The 15,583-nt window shown below is 48.7% G+C and overlaps 10 protein-coding genes across 10 annotated transcripts; 4 read left to right on the forward strand and 6 right to left on the reverse strand.

Annotated features, from left to right (window-relative positions):
* Nucleotides 1-854: 854 nt before the first annotated feature.
* SERLADRAFT_478835 (uncharacterized protein) lies at nucleotides 855-1,897 on the forward strand (the record flags this gene model as incomplete). The annotated part of the gene is made up of 4 exons (XM_007323506.1): nucleotides 855-899; nucleotides 971-1,331; nucleotides 1,407-1,551; nucleotides 1,608-1,897. The coding sequence occupies 3 exons, from the start codon at nucleotides 976-978 to the stop codon at nucleotides 1,692-1,694; spliced, it is 588 nt and encodes a 195-aa protein (XP_007323568.1).
* Nucleotides 1,898-2,584: 687 nt separating this feature from the next.
* On the reverse strand, nucleotides 2,585-3,789 carry SERLADRAFT_352725 (uncharacterized protein; the record flags this gene model as incomplete). Its single annotated transcript, XM_007323507.1, has 8 exons — nucleotides 2,585-2,757; nucleotides 2,829-2,922; nucleotides 2,987-3,051; nucleotides 3,110-3,185; nucleotides 3,243-3,332; nucleotides 3,383-3,452; nucleotides 3,570-3,632; nucleotides 3,692-3,789. The coding sequence occupies 8 exons, from the start codon at nucleotides 3,787-3,789 to the stop codon at nucleotides 2,585-2,587; spliced, it is 729 nt and encodes a 242-aa protein (XP_007323569.1).
* Nucleotides 3,790-3,867: 78 nt separating this feature from the next.
* Nucleotides 3,868-4,305, reverse strand: SERLADRAFT_401729 (uncharacterized protein; the record flags this gene model as incomplete). The annotated part of the gene is made up of 2 exons (XM_007323508.1): nucleotides 3,868-4,085; nucleotides 4,138-4,305. Coding segments are annotated over 2 exons (220 nt in total), but the record flags the coding sequence as incomplete, so codon positions are not given.
* A 780-nt stretch (nucleotides 4,306-5,085) lies between these two features.
* On the forward strand, nucleotides 5,086-7,270 carry SERLADRAFT_442919 (uncharacterized protein; the record flags this gene model as incomplete). Its single annotated transcript, XM_007323509.1, has 11 exons — nucleotides 5,086-5,501; nucleotides 5,554-5,801; nucleotides 5,854-5,871; nucleotides 5,925-5,999; nucleotides 6,055-6,305; nucleotides 6,357-6,418; nucleotides 6,470-6,723; nucleotides 6,772-6,796; nucleotides 6,850-6,953; nucleotides 7,012-7,178; nucleotides 7,232-7,270. The coding sequence occupies 11 exons, from the start codon at nucleotides 5,086-5,088 to the stop codon at nucleotides 7,268-7,270; spliced, it is 1,659 nt and encodes a 552-aa protein (XP_007323571.1).
* A 713-nt stretch (nucleotides 7,271-7,983) lies between these two features.
* SERLADRAFT_478842 (uncharacterized protein) lies at nucleotides 7,984-8,516 on the reverse strand (the record flags this gene model as incomplete). The annotated part of the gene is made up of 2 exons (XM_007323510.1): nucleotides 7,984-8,025; nucleotides 8,090-8,516. The coding sequence occupies one exon, from the start codon at nucleotides 8,390-8,392 to the stop codon at nucleotides 8,186-8,188; it is 207 nt and encodes a 68-aa protein (XP_007323572.1).
* A 921-nt stretch (nucleotides 8,517-9,437) lies between these two features.
* Nucleotides 9,438-10,087, forward strand: SERLADRAFT_478843 (uncharacterized protein; the record flags this gene model as incomplete). The annotated part of the gene is made up of 3 exons (XM_007323511.1): nucleotides 9,438-9,478; nucleotides 9,543-9,664; nucleotides 9,730-10,087. A coding segment is annotated over one exon (354 nt), but the record flags the coding sequence as incomplete, so codon positions are not given.
* On the reverse strand, nucleotides 10,082-10,596 carry SERLADRAFT_478844 (uncharacterized protein; the record flags this gene model as incomplete). The annotated part of the gene is made up of 2 exons (XM_007323512.1): nucleotides 10,082-10,532; nucleotides 10,559-10,596. One exon carries the CDS (start codon nucleotides 10,467-10,469, stop codon nucleotides 10,203-10,205), a length of 267 nt encoding a protein of 88 aa, XP_007323574.1.
* Nucleotides 10,597-11,500: 904 nt separating this feature from the next.
* SERLADRAFT_478845 (uncharacterized protein) lies at nucleotides 11,501-12,822 on the forward strand (the record flags this gene model as incomplete). Its single annotated transcript, XM_007323513.1, has 4 exons — nucleotides 11,501-11,885; nucleotides 11,963-12,071; nucleotides 12,125-12,234; nucleotides 12,291-12,822. 3 exons carry the CDS (start codon nucleotides 11,977-11,979, stop codon nucleotides 12,752-12,754), a joined length of 669 nt encoding a protein of 222 aa, XP_007323575.1.
* A 579-nt stretch (nucleotides 12,823-13,401) lies between these two features.
* Nucleotides 13,402-14,378, reverse strand: SERLADRAFT_478847 (uncharacterized protein; the record flags this gene model as incomplete). Its single annotated transcript, XM_007323514.1, has 1 exon — nucleotides 13,402-14,378. One exon carries the CDS (start codon nucleotides 13,995-13,997, stop codon nucleotides 13,743-13,745), a length of 255 nt encoding a protein of 84 aa, XP_007323576.1.
* Nucleotides 14,351-14,993, reverse strand: SERLADRAFT_453416 (uncharacterized protein; the record flags this gene model as incomplete). Its single annotated transcript, XM_007323515.1, has 4 exons — nucleotides 14,351-14,654; nucleotides 14,720-14,745; nucleotides 14,814-14,854; nucleotides 14,904-14,993. The coding sequence occupies 3 exons, from the start codon at nucleotides 14,844-14,846 to the stop codon at nucleotides 14,489-14,491; spliced, it is 225 nt and encodes a 74-aa protein (XP_007323577.1).
* Nucleotides 14,994-15,583: the final 590 nt, after the last annotated feature.

Consider the following 15,583-nt stretch of genomic DNA (forward strand, 5'->3'; position numbering starts at 1 on the left):
TCAGAGTCTGTCGAGTCTGGGTCAGGCATTGGAAGGGGAGAGAAAGGGAGATTGGCTAAGCGGAGTGGCGAGTGAGTGCGATCTGGTCAGGTTTATTGGGCCCATGATGACCGCAAACACGTTGGGGGGGTTGTCGGGGGAGCGAGCCAGAGAGTCTCTCGGGGTCTTGTCGCCCACTCGCTGTGGCAGAGAGCAGAGACTGAACAAAGACGAGTGCCCGTTCAAAAGGAAAACAACTCAACAGCCACACTCACGTCAGCACCCGCCACTCCTCCCGGCACTCGGCCCTGCCCCCTCCGTCCTCACTCGTCCCTTTCAAACCCCGACCTAACACCATCAGGCAAACAGACTCGAACTACCTCATATCCGATCCACCCTGCACCCTCCGCTTCATTCGCAGTCCTCCTACACTGCCGTCACCACCAACTTCTTAGCTCACTTAATATTCACAGACTCAGAGTGATCACGAAACATCTCAAACTAGTCTTGTCTTACCCTTCGCTCATACTACTTCCTATATTTACCAACGAATGGCAATATAACCTGACTCGCAGCTCCATGGGAAATACCCTACCCTGCACAGTCCCACACACTTTATCCAAACACGGCGCTGATCAGAATCCAACTGGTACATCACAGTGCCTCTAGGCTCAATCAAATTCCCTACAACAGACATCTCGCATGCTCACCGTAAGAAAAGCGCTATGAGCATCCACCATCAGCTAGGCTGTTCTGCAACAAAAATACCGCTGACCGCAAATATGTACGGGCACGGAAATAGCCGGCACATGTACAGTTTATCAACATCAAGGTTCAGTGGCTGACTTACGTAACCTGAGAGCCCTCTACGCCTTGCTGACCACATTGGCCCCCACATCGACCACTCCCTCAAGAACAAGGTAAGAAAGGCGCATACACCCACCCATCGCCCTCTGCATCGTCCAGCTCACCCCTCCTTTGTCGCAGACAGACGCCATGGTCAACCTCCGTTCACAAAAGCGGCTCGCCGCATCCGTCGCTGGCGTCGGCAAGCGCAAAATTTGGCTCGACCCCTCCGAACAGGCAGAGATCGGTAACGCCAACTCGCGCTCGCACGTCAAGAAACTCATCAAAGATGGACGGGTCATCGTCAAACCCACCATCATACATTCCCGTGCACGCACGCGCGATCTCCTCGCTGCCAAACGCAAGGGTCGTCACACTGGGCCTGGTAAAAGAAAGGGTACCGCTGAGGCCAGAATGCCCACAAAGGTCCAGTGGATGCGGAGACAACGGGTCTTGCGCCGCCTGTTGAGAAAGTACAGAGAGGCAGGCAAGATTGACAAGCACTTGTGAGTCGTCCTTTTGGGTGTCCTCCTTTTTTCGTTATCGCACGGGTCGTCTTATCACCTTGAATTCCATCATAGGTACCACTCCCTCTACCAAAAATCGAAGGGTAATGTTTTCAAGAACAAGCGTGTGCTCATGGAGTACATCCACAAGGCCAAGGCCGAGAAGAACCGTACCAAGGTCCTCAGCGACCAGATGGAGGCTCGCCGTGTCAAGAACAAGGTAAACATCCCATTCTCTGTTGACGCATGTCCACATCACTCATGTCCTCTTCCCAGGCTGCTCGCCAACGTCGGGCAGAGCGTGTCGCCGAGAAGCGACAGGGATTCTTGGCTGTCGAGCAGGAAGCACCAGTCAAGGAGTAAATGGTCAAGCAGTGTTAATGATTTCCGCTCGGTCCCTTGCTCTTTGTATCCCATATGCTATGCATGCATGCTCCCACTTATACACTACGCCAGGTTTCATCATGCAACATCTCATCTGTATTTCTTTCTCTAACCCTAAGGATTGAGGTTACGCAACGAATTCGCTATGAAACGAGACGTTATTTTGATGATTCCTTGATCAGAGTTAAGAAGTTGATCTGTTGTCATGGCTGATAATCACAATGATGGCAAAGCACCATGAAAGATGTGCTAATTTACAACAAGACATGTGCCAGATCCATGCACATGTTCTTCACTCCACGCTCCTTTGCAACCACTTCAACCGCCTCCCTGGTCACGATGACCACCTCACTGCCCTCCTCTCCGCTGCCCGTTTGCCGTCGCACCAGCAGGCCGCACTCGTTCAGCGCGAACGCAGCGTCTTCCACCCGTAAGTTGGTCGCCTGTGCGATATCAGCCAGCGTGCACTTGACCACCACATGACTCGTCGCGCTCCCATCCGGGTTCGCCACCGTCTTGATCGTACGCAGCTTAGCCATCGAATCTTCCAAAATCAGTCAGTCCGTCAGTAAGTCTCGGGCGAGCCTAACCGCGTTGTGTGACACAGCTAGCAGACAGACCTTCTCGCACGCCGTTCGGCGCAGCCGCCCCACCCCCCACATCCGCCATCTCGCCGTCCCACCCCTTGAGCCTCTTCCTCCTCGCCCTGCTCCCCTCCTCGTCCTCCCCCCCAGCTGCCGAGGGCGAGGGCAGCACCGAAACATCCGAAACCCTGCCAATCGAATTAATCTGGCTGACATCTGCAGGCAGAACCGATAGCAGCCGCCTGTATGGGGAAACAAGCCGAAAGCCACGACGTCGGTCGTCTGTCACCCTGATTTTGGCGCGGGGCGGGGAAGGGGAGGGGGGGGGGGGAGGGGTACGTACCGGAAGAAGCGGATGAGGGTGGAGACCCAGTAGGTGAGGTAGCTGCGGAGGCCGAGGTCGGAGAGGGGTCGTTCGGGGGTGCCTATTCTGCCGCTGCGGCGGGAGAGCTCGTAGCCTTACGTGTGGGGTTTATGTGAGCGGCAGAAAAGGGAAGGGAAGGGGAGGGGGTGGAGAAAAGGGACGCACTGAACTCGATCATGAGCATCCCATAGCCTTTGCGCTGATATGGGGGCAGGACGATGATGCAGGCTAGGTTATAGTCATCATAGGATATCTTCTCCTGTTGAGAGCATATCCTGATAAGCGGTTCCGATATCGAGGTGGGGGTACCTGCCGAGGCGTACCTTTGAGAAAAAGCCAAGGACGTAGTCCCTTTGCGAATCCGCGTCCGTTAGGAGGTAAAATAGGACTGGAAAGATAACGTCATTTGAGGAGGAGCGTTAGTTATCTTTGGGTGTCTTGCTTACAGTTATCGCAATCAAAAAAGAGCGTTTTTACATCTATGAAGAGCTTTCCGAAGAGTGATAGATTTTGGCAATACAACTTGGGGACGTACATCAGACATATGATAGTACCTATTAGGCTACGGACTTCACTCACCTTATCCTTTGCACCGTCCACCTCCCATATAGTATGTGCCCCGCGTTGATACACCTTCCTTCCGGGAGGATGCCGTCTAGTACATTTTTTCTGATGCCCCGATGAAACACATGAAACGATGTGAAGAGGGTCAAACGCACGACGTGTAGCTCCCATGATGCCCCTTCGGACATGTACTTGAAGCAACGATCGCACACCCACAAGATAGACCTCTCTCCTGCTAGATGGGCACGTCCCAGTCCGCCGGCGAGTAGGTCTGACGTGCGGCCGTGCGAACGCAATGTGGCCCTATTCACTCCAGGAATCTTGGCGGGCTGCGCGGACGACGCAGCTTGAGGCGTTCCGCCCTCCTCAGCTTCCGATTCCGTCAGTGGATACGGAGAGAAATACCTATAAAAAAAGGACTGTCAGAGCAGATATGCAATAGCACGAAAACAACATCGACAGACCATGTTTTGATCTGCCAATGTCCGAAATTGACTTTATCAAAGTTGCGCTGGGCGGTGATTTGCTTGTGGTGCTGTATGTCGAATTCTTCCTCTGTCATGAGCGCGTCGTCCTGCGGGGTGTGGGGGACGGCGATGTCGGCGAGCGTGCTGGCGATTTCTGATGAGATACTGGGTCGGGGAGATGCAGAAGGAGACTCTGGGTTGACGTAGTCCCGTTCTCGCTTCAGACTGCCCTGGCCCATCATGACAGCATGGGCGTGTTCTGACCCAACGCCCTCTTCTGACACGAGCTTCAGCTCTGACTCCGGCACCCATTCATCCAGCCTCTTGTCCGTATTTTCATAGTGGACGTAGACATGGCCGTCAGCGCGACGCTGGAGGATAGTGGTGATGTCTGTTGAATATCATTAATGGTATAGGAGAGTGGGGGTGTTTGGGCGGCTCACGGTCGATACCATTCTTCTGCGTGACATACACCTCTCTGCTTGCGTCTCTGGACAGAGGTGGGACCATCCCTGTGATTGTCGCCAGTGCTGCTTAGATGCGGTCGTCGTGAGACGTCGACTGACAGTGGTGGATGGCGTTGCAAGCCAATTCAAGAATGTCCGTTCATAAAGGTTCAGAGACTCGGATCCTCACAAACATAGTAGGTCACATCTGTCGCCGAGTCAATGCTCAGCGCAACACCAACGTCGTCGACATGTACCTTCGTCACGGGCTGGACTCGTGCTCAGCATCAAAATAAATGCATGCAATAAACAATGTAAGTAAAGCCATCTGTCTTCTGGGCTAGAACTCGCTCTAATATGTAAGGTGGTCAGGTGTTCCGAATCTCCCTGCAATGCGGCCCTCTTTCAACTTCACAAAACGTTGCCAGCATTGTCTATTCATGGCGGCATAGCTCATGTTATGTATAACACATTCTTCAGCTTTCGTAGGTGTGTGTTATTTATGTCAAGACAAGTTTGCAGGATAACTAAGTACATACTCTAATGTCCACTTTTGTCCGATGCAGCTGCCCCGATCATCGTCACTGAAGCTTTCCTGCCCACTCCATCCCCTCGGAGTCATTATTGTACCACTTTCACAGACGACATGCGACCTGTTACGGCGAAAACTCGGTCCTGCAGGTGTCGTCGAGGAGCACTACGCTTTGCCGAGTTATTTCAGGCACCCTCACACTACTATCGATCTCCCTCACAGACCTCCTCAGAATCGTTGTTCCCCATATTTCAGTGGGAATAGAGAGTATTTCTGCTTCTGCGGGGCTCCGAGGACATCTCGTGACGTTTCTCATTACAACATGTTTTCAACACGTGAACATGACATTCTCGGTGAGTGGTCGGACATGGACCAAAATATGACTACCATTAAGTGGTCATATAAGCTACAGAATGTCGTTGGGCATTGGCTCAAGCCTCGTATTCGCCATGAAGCTCTTGCCAATGGTTTCCCTCGGTCTGGCAGCAGTGCCTGCTGTCCTCAGCCAGGCCCTGAATGACCCGCTCGTTCGCAACACGACTTCTGGAATGATTCGCGGATATTTGGACACGAATACCACGTCTGTCGATCTCTACAAGTGGTATGGTGTTCCTTTTGCCGCTACGACGGGCGGACAGAACAGGTGGCTGCCCCCGCAAACCCTTGAGTATGCCGATGGGATCACGAACACCACCGTGTTCGGCGCGGCATGTATGCAAGGCATATACAACGCTGGGAATGGGACACAGAACCAGAGCGAGGACTGTTTGTTCATCAACATCGTTGCCCCTGTAGGAGCGACGAATCTTCCCGTCTATGTGTATTCATTGTACGTTATTGGGATTGTTTTTAATTCCCTATCACATCTTACACAATCGCAGTGGTGGAGGGTTCGACAGTAATGCTGCGTCGGACCCCAAAATAGACGGGTCTTGGCTTGCAGCAAGAGACATCGTATATGTCAGCTACAACTACCGATTGGCATTATGGGCATTCCCCAGCTCTATTGAAATTGCGGAGGCCGGCCAGACACAAAACTTGGCTTTGCTAGACACACGTGCAGCAGTCGAGTGGACGGTAGCCAACATCGCGACCTTCGGTGGTGACCCTACCAAGATCACCCTTGGCGGTAAGAATTTCCTCTCGATTAGCAAGGACGCCTTCTCATAGCTAGTTTATAGGTGAATCGGTGGGCGCAGGTTGGTATTGCCAAGATGAATGCGTTGTTATGGGTGTTGACGATCCTTAATAGAAATGACGAACATGTACCTGACGGCATGGCCCGAAGATCCCCTCATTCGTGGTGCCGTTATGCAAAGTTCTGATAGTGAGTGATGCGTACTCTACGTAAAGCATTTTCCTGACATGACCATCTTGACTAGCGTCGCAGCCCATGTATCCCCTTGGGCAGCAATTGTCCATAATCGCTCAGAACGTATCTTGCCCCGCACAACCTCCCGGGCAGCTTGATTGCCTCCGACAGGTGGATCCCTTCACCCTCCAGTCCGTCCTTATCGCCACTGGCGCCCAGTTCCAGCCTGTGATTGATAACATCACCGTCTTCCAAGATTATGTCCGGATAACGATTACTGGTCAAACAGCCAAGGTTCCGTTGCTTATTGGTAACAATAAGGTACGCTGATGCAGTACCGGTGTCTTATTTCTCTGATTTTTGTGACTGCAGAACGAAGGACAAACGATTGTGAATGGGGAACCTACGTCATACACGAATGAGTCCGCATACATGTAAGAGATATGTAACAGCACATTCGTTCGTATATTCTGACAAGGTCCTAGAATGAGCAACAATTTCAACTTCCCAATGTCCAACGTTCCTCAGGTTCTCAGCATGTATCCTTCCCCATCTCCGGAATATCCTTCCATCATCAACGCTACTAGTGCTATGTGGCGTGATGCACACATGATCTGTCTATCAAGCAATCTCGCTTTGTGGCGCACACAACTGCTACAACTGCCAGTTTGGCGATATGAATTCGCACTCGTGGCGGACAACTTGAATGCCGAGGGAGCTTCGATAGGAACGTTCCACGGTAAGTCCCGCATAGCTTCAGTTGGAACCATGCAACTGACCTAACTAGGCGAGGATATCCAATTCGTCATGGGGTTTGTTATTCGTCGTGCACACAATGGCTCATAACGGCTGATTATTCTACCAGAACTCTATACACTATAGCAGACCAAGCTCCCTACATTCCGGCTACACCATTTGAGTGGAACGTGTCCGACTATATGGTTACTGCCTGGACCAACTTCGTCAAGGGTAAGAACTCAGTTTTGAAATCAGCGGTTTTGACGATTCTCAATCTCCGTGTGTCCAGACCCTACCTTGGGGCCACGTATTGAAGGATGGAATCAGTACAACCCTGCGGATCCAACTTCGCTCGCAGTATTGGGCATATCTGAGACTGGCGCCATTCCTGGAAATTCCAGCGCCAGGGACCACACTTGCCAGTACTGGAACCAGATCCTACCTCTGTTCCCACGAGTATGTCCTTGCAATCAATGGTTGGTTTGTGGAGGACTAACGCGTGTTTTTAGACTTACCCCGACTGTGGAACTTGGACTTGCTCGGACTAGAGGCGGTGGTCTGTTCAACGAGTTACGACGAACTTTCATGGCTATTGGTGTCTTCATTTTACAAAAATTTATAGACATAGCTCGGTTTTGACGATAACCACGTAGAGTAGCGAAAATGGGTTACGAATCAACGATGCCATTTCTTTTTGATCATTTCTTGTGTGTGAAGAAGAAAGCTTGAGGTGCAACATACAACTTGACCAGCACAAAGCGTAGCATACTCGTGTACAGTTACAGTCTACATTGCCTGACCTACATCGCACGCTGTCTTGCTATATGTACACGAGCAAGAAACACCTGTGACCAGATAATCTTCCCCGCTAGGTTTGGGGTAGACGTTCCGGAGAACAAGTATAGACCAGGCCACTTCTGCACCACTGCAGTGACGAAGGCGTCGTCGAAACATTTTGATGCGTCAAGGATAGTGAAGCGAGTGAAAGCGCTGGTATCGATATTAAGGTTGGTCCAAGAAACAAACACGACGAAGTACGAGTCCGAGATAACGGCTTACGCTGCACGATCGAGAAACCTGGTAGAATGAACATCCACCAGATTATTGAGCTAGTGACCGATGATCAAAGTTTTGGTAGCTGTTAGCGATGACCTCTCCAATGCCTTTGGGGTTAAAAACACTAGGCTTCAAGTTGACGAGACAGACTCCAGAGTCACGACGGGCGGGAGTCAACAGGGCAGATGCTACGAGGATAATAGCGGAGACGAAAGATCTCTTATTATGTTCAATGGAGTGGAGACTACTATTAGAGAGAGAGCTAGTAAGACTCTTGTGTTTTGGCTAGGTGTATAAATGAAAATCCGTACTGGTATGACATTTTGGTGATATGGATAGCACATGTCCAGATCGTGATTATATTATGACACACAATTTTGTAGCGATATGAAAGTGAAGATTGGCAATCAACGAAGAAGGGAAGAACAGCTTGGAATATAGTCTGACCGAGAATTATTCGGCTCGAGCTCCCATTTGTAACGTAGCTGAGGGGCCATGCGTTTAAAATTCTTCATGAGCAAGGAAATCTGTCGTATCAGTAAGTTTGCAGACGGTGGGCCATGTGTGTCTGGTGCTGTCCATGTACTCAAATCGATCGACGTCGTGCTTCGCATGATATTTTCCGTACCACTGATGAGGTGTACATGTTACTGGCATGGATATACCCACTCCGCTGATCGAAGTAACAGTTGCCATGGACTGCTCTACGCGTTGGGTATTTTCTACTCAGCCTTTCATTGCGATGGATCATGAACGAGTGGTTAATCAGTAATGGCGCCTGCAGCAGAAACTAGCGGTAATCTCATTAGAATAAAAGATGCGCACTGTATCCCTTGCATGACCACACTTGTCCGTCTTCGACTCGAACTATGAGATACTTTGCGCTTGCCACCGTGGCTGCCTTTTTGGTTGCTCTTTCGGCATCAGCCTCTCCTACTCGTCGTGACTCAGGGGGACGTCTCGTAGATCACCTATACCCTCCAAAATGCTTCTGGTGAAGTCCTAACAGTTGGTGAGTGATCAACAACAAATAGCCCGACCTATATTGTTGACGCCCACGTTGCGTCCCCGCAATTCTTGCACACTTGCAGGTATTCTCGATCATTTCCATGATAGCGAACCGAGTTATGTTCCTATTAGCAGTGTGAGTCATCTCACCTCGTAGTTTAGCTTTGAACAGGCATAACCCGGCTTTGACCAGGCCAACATCAATATATCCACCATTCATGCAGCTGCGTACACTTGTTCTATAATCCCCGACGCTTCGAAGGGCTTCGACGATGCGTTCGTTACGGCAGTGGTTGAACAGTGGCCGGGAATATACCTTTACTCGAACACGAACACGCCTAGCACGGGAGAGGACGGTGATTTCCTAGTGACAAGTGATTCTTGCTCGTGAATGAGAAGAGGGGATGCGATAACTATGTCACTACCGCAGACTTGACTTGATCTGCATAACTATGTATACGCAAAAGAACATACAAGGAAAGAAGGAAAGAAGATTATGAGTGGGTACTAGTAAGCACGTGATCCCCGCGTCGTGTTCTAACTGAAGCGCGTCGGGCCTCCTTTCGCCTTTCACAGAGCCTCATGCTCGTTCCACACAGTCTTGTTACACTCCTCGAGAACAAAGTCTACGAAAACTAGAAACCATTTAATATTTCTTCTTCATTCAAGCACTCTACGCCTCTCCTACAGTCGTTGCGTATATTTTCCTTGGTCTTGCCGCATCGATTTTCACTGAAAGTATCTTTCTCATGGCAGCTCCTGCGACGGCCACAGTGGCAGGCTACACTATATAAAGGCCAGTAAATAACGATGTCGAATATTATAACATTGACCCCTACCCAACTCCACTTCTTCCAGCCAGTTCCAAGCAATACCTGGTAAGCCAATAACATCGACTTTCCCCACCACCCTCTATCTAACGACCGCCGTCACACCCAAATAGAAAATGTCTAATGACAAAAAGACCCCCTCTCAATTGATGGTCCCAGCACCCTACACCCCTACTCTACCAAACGAGCTGTGGGTACAGTGCTGGAAGGATTGCAAGTCCGAGGAGCTTCAGAAGCTATCCACCGTTTCCCGCTTATTCCGTGAAATATGCAGCCCTCTCTTCTTTCACGACCAAATATTCGAAGCTCCGTCGTTGATATACATTCAACACGACCAAGAAGAGTGTCAGGTACAAACAGATCGTCTACGTCATTTTTCTGATTTTGTTTGCAATCCGCAAACATTAAGGGAGTTTCCACCAGCGAAAATGGTTCGAACATGGCAATTCCGTGGCGGAATTTTCCATGACTACTCCGAAATTATATTTATCCAACAATTCGAAAGGGCTTACGACGGTGCTCGCAGGGCTTTCATTGCATCTCTACATCATTACTCGAACCTCCACGAGCTCTCTTTATCCGACATTCACATCGACAGCACGGTAAGCACCGCGCTGGAAAAAGTGCCCATCGAGGTATTGCAATTGAGGGACTGCGTTATATCTAAAACCGAAGGCTCCTTATTGGCTTTAAAATCGTTAACACTCGACAATTGTAGCGGAGGAACCTCCCAACCGTCAAGCGTAAAGCTTTTTTCCTTCGAAAATCTTACTAGCCTATCAGTTTCAGGCTGCAGTTTCGCGAACAATATTATCAGGCTACATTCGTTCGCTCCCTGGCCATCCAAAAGCATCCTGACGTGTCTCAAGGTCACTGTCTCGGTCGATATCACACGATTGATTTCGCTTTTGAAGATATCTCCTTGTATAGAAGATCTCGAGGTACAAGAACTTGACACTCCTCTGGATGATCGAGTCCCTCTTCTGTCAGCAGATATCATCCCTAGGCTCAAAGAATTCAAGGGACCTGCTTATTTGGGTCGACTACTAGTTCCCGGGCGCCCAGTAGGAGTTGTCTATCTGAACCACAGCCACATCCAGCGGAAGAATTACGGTTCCAGAGTATACACTCTGGAGTATATTCTGTCTGTCTTACAAGAAATCCTGCATTCCACTGCCACGATTCGCACGCTGGGCATTCCTAGGACTTGTCCTTCCCAGAGGCTCTTTGTTGACATTCTCTTGCATTTTCCCCACTTGCAAGTCCTGGATGTTACCATCGAAGACCCATTGATTCCCCGCCCTAATGCTGAACTGAGCTCTCCGAGATCCAAAGACTTGACGACCGAGTCAAATGATGCTGCTGCGAGTGTCGACGAAACAGATTCATTTGTTGTACGTATTCTGAACTTTTGACTGTCCGATATCGCAACTTAAGCTTTTTTCAGGGTATTTTGAATTGGATCACTTCGGAACCCGCAGTTCTTCCTGCTGGTACTGAGGAATTCTCGTTGCGTCAGGCAGGAGAATCTAGTACAACGCAACGCACGATTCGATGCCTCAGCGAAAAAGAAGCAAACAAGGCTTGGGATACTTTGAAGTCTAAATATCCCTCTCTGACAATACTGAAGTTGGCGCACCACAAGATTGCGAGCCTATGAATTTCGGACTAAGATCGTGATAAAATAAGCGTTAAAAGGCGATGTGGACGTTCTGAAGATGTGGTTATCAAGAGTCTTATGATGGATGCAATGATAATGTCTCCCTAATATAAAAAGTAGAATAGACGCTAATTTCAAAACTGTATGAGAATAAAGATTTCAGTCAACACTCACGAAATCGAAGAGTGATAAATTTAACAATGAATCCGGCTATCACAGGGTGTGGTCCACTGCCGTAATTTGCTTTGGATATGTTTTTGCTCCATTCATCCTAGCTTTTCGACTACAAATCGCAACTGCAACTGCCAATCAACTCAGAAGCTTGGTTACAGGCTGGTATATCAGATCATCGCTATATCAGGACGGTGCTCTATCGTGGTTACCTGTTCACCCGGTCATTGGGCAGGCAGGCAGCGTGGATTTCGCCACTTGGCAGCACAAAAGCTATTCCGAGTCACCGCCATTGAACCAAGTATCTCATAATGTGCGATGAACGCTCAATAGCGGCGGGTTCTCCCTATCGAGTCAACCCGTGTGTAGACCTTGCCCAGTAATAAGGACAGACAGACCGCCAGCTTCCTTGCGAGTCACCACTCGCACGACCTCAAGGTAAGTAAACTTGGTTGGCACCGGTGTTAGTCTGCGTGAACCTTACTAATTATGCGCGTATTAAACCATTTCTGCAGGTTTTGGGAATAAGATGAGAAAAAGATACGGTCGTGCTGTGAGATTAACTCTATTAATGATAACGACGGTCCCGAACGCTCATGCAATGTCAATGTGTTCCGACTCTCTGTGAGCTTTTTGTGCTGTTTCTGCGCTGCTTCGTATTGGAACTTTACCGGTAGATGGATCCTCCGATGCTTGGGTACAACGCAGACGTTATCTCGCCGTGATGTCTTTGGTTCCTCGGACTCCACAAGGTCTTCGAACCCCACTACAGGGATCATTGTTGCTAGTGAGTCACTATCTAGCCTCCGTATTTCATCCATTGAACGACTTAAAAACACACAGTTGTCGTAGTATTAATCATTGCAATCTGTCTTGCCGTTGTGAGACATGTCCGTGGATCATCCACTCGAAGTCAAACATACAATGCTAATGGATATGCCAGACATTCGGGAGGACTTGCAGCACCTTCTTCACACCAAGCTTATGGACAGATGCAGCTCAACCGTCGCTCACATTGGATAGATCCGGATCAACCACTTCCGTTATATAACGCTCACATCTCCGAAGACCAAGTGGCCAGGCAGCCGCGACTGCCTTCGCCCTTTCCTCTTTATGTACCCTCAGAATCTCCGGTAGCCCCACCTTCAGCAATAGTGTCAGGAGTATCATCCGATATTCCTCCTCAATCGGTCCCACTCTACACGCCAACTGATCATCCGATAACCACACCCATGGGAAGTGTACAGGTGCAGAATACATCGAATAGCTTACCAAGTGTGCCACCACCAGCATATACGCCACTGTAATGTAACTTTACTATCTCTTTATCTGCACCGATGTGAAATTTATTATATCTGTGGTGCAATACACTTTTAACTACTTTTCAGGAAAAAGCGTACTACACAGTAACGTCTCTAGCCCCCCAAACACCTGCCCTCGCTGCAACGGTACGACAAGCACGGAAAATATAGTTAGTGCAACGCATTATGACTAGTGCGGCACTGGTCTTTTTTCACGCTGTCCAACGAAAGGACATTGCTGACGATAGAGGATATGTGCCATTTAATCGTTGAGAAGAAATCAAGAGTCAGTCTATTACAGTCACTGTGCTACATCCCTTCAGCAACACAGTGGATACGTCAACCAGATACCGAGAAGTGCTGCCTGAGGAGCTGAACATGGATTTGAAACACTATGATTTCTACTGGGGGGATCCGAGTCAGTGTTTCACCGATGTAAGAGTATCACGAATCTGTGTTTGAAGGTGAGTTCAGAACTGACAGCGTAAAGTTTCAGTTTGAAAACTTGTCAATGGTGGCATCATTGTATCTTTGTTGGTTTAATCTCCATAACGCAACTTGCATCCACGCAGCAACTACTACATGCATAGTAGTTTGGAAAAAAACAGTCAGCCCATCTATTCTGTCTGATGTCAGAAAACTGACTTACTCAGGAAAAATATGGTTGTAAGCCAGAGTGCACTGGGGAGACGATAGAAATCAGGTTTCAATCATGATTTGACGAACCGTGCTATGCCATCACAGGGGATCACCAACGTGGAAGATAGACATTGTACCAAGGCGAAGATAGTAGGTGTACGAACCCGATGAGCAATTGGACGGCATAACGCTAAAACGAGACTTGACCACACATTCCCTTCGCCTCCTCGACTACGTCCCGGAACGTCTTTGCGCCGTCGAAGGTCCACCATTCTCAAAGAGCGGTGTCCGTTACTTCCTCCGGATCTGGGGTGATATTCCTAGGCTGCAGGCGGTTGGAGTCACGACGATAGCTTCAGAAGGCGATCTTGGTGCTGAACGCGGACATGCCATGCAATACAGGGATCTTCAGGTAGGGGATGAGATCGATGAGTTGCCGGCGAAGCTGCTCGTCCGCCTCCTGGCACTTTGAGGAGAGGCGTGAATCGGCAGGCGACTTGACCTCAACTATGAAGACAGGTGTCGTTTCGACGTATGTGAGGAGGTGGAGGACGAATTGAACCGCCTCGCGTGATGCGACAGGAGGAATTTGAGGGACGGCTTCGAACATCGTATCAACGTGGAACGTGGTATTGAACAAACGGTTCCAAGATCCGTAAAACGGCTTCTCGGACGTTGCGCTGGCTGCTCCGGCAATGAAGAAGGAGAGCGCATGATGATTTCAGGCCGGGGGTCAGTGGGTGTCGTAGACTGCTGCATGGCAATGGGGGCTGTAACAATGCTGTCAGCAATGAAAACAAGCTACGAACTTCCTTGTAGGGGACAATGAACGGTGACAGTGTGACGGATGGATGGTGGTGATACAGTTGTGGATAATCAAACTCATACAATCTGGTCAGCGAGTTTTGTAGGCTGCAAATTACTTCGAAACATTCCTTTAACCTTATTTCCTACGTATTTAGGAGTCAATCAATGTATTTGCACGAGCCAATATTTTTATATCGACCTTGTAAGGTTTTTGATGGCTCAAAATTTGGCCACTCCCCTATAACGATCGCGAAAAATGATCAATCAACTCCTTTGTTGAGCTGAGAATGATTGTCATGGATCTATGCTAAATGATAATGGAGTCTGGGACGGTGGTGATGCAAATACGATACTTGAGAATGCATTCGACGGAGTATTGAACCCAATTATTTCCCGGTCACTTTTCCATAACTCAACTTGCATTCGCGTGACAAGTATTGCAAGCAGCGTAGCCTGCAGACTTTCCATTATTGTGGTGGGATTGAGTCAGTTGATATCTATCATCAGCAGTTGATTTGTACACACTTGGGGAAAATGTGGCCGTATGGACCCTGCATAAGCAAAGAGGAAGTCAACATCTCGAGAAGACAATGAATTGATCTGAACTGATGCTACCCACCTTGAATAATATGACGGTAATAGCACTAGCCATTGAGAGAACTGAGAATATTAGTGAGATGGGCACATAAGCAAGTTATACTATACGCACCCAGGCCGCAAGCAAAATATAAAATGTTATGTTGCACGAGGACTGGGATAAGTGGGCTCTTTCCACCACGATAGTAGGCTAAGGTGCGATATAGGCTTAAGATGCATATTTCTTCGGACCCCCGTGATTAGCCATGTCTCAGTTATGAGACTTTGCAAACGCACCTAGTTGAAAAAATACCAGAATAATAAAAACAACAGAGATCACGTAGTTTTTATTGGTCTGGTAACATGCTGTGATGGTGGGTGCCGGGGACGGACTGACTAGACCAAGCGTGCATTAGTAAATCAGATTAATTTGTAGTAAACATAAATACAATCTGCAGTGACTTCAAAAATGCTGTACGTCACGATGGTTGATGTTACAAGAGCCTACATAGTATCTTAGTATCTAAACTGTTAATTTGTTGGGCGCGCTACAGCGCAACGTGTACTTACGCAGAGACCGTAGAATAATAGTGCCTGTATTCTCTTGCTGCTTTCCCACAACACGTCTGTCCGTATTACAAATATGACTGTAGTCCATTTCTAGTCAGTGTATACAGTGAGCAGGAAAACATGTAACACACGTTCAGTGATACACAATAAGGATGCTTCAAGGGCTGGATTATAGTTATATTAGTCTGGTTATTTTGCGACTACCAAGACAACTTACATGATTCTATTCGATTAAATAATATA

The sequence above is a fragment of the Serpula lacrymans genome (genome assembly GCF_000218685.1).
Source record: "Serpula lacrymans var. lacrymans S7.9 unplaced genomic scaffold SERLAscaffold_16, whole genome shotgun sequence".
NCBI lineage: Eukaryota > Fungi > Basidiomycota > Agaricomycetes > Boletales > Serpulaceae > Serpula > Serpula lacrymans.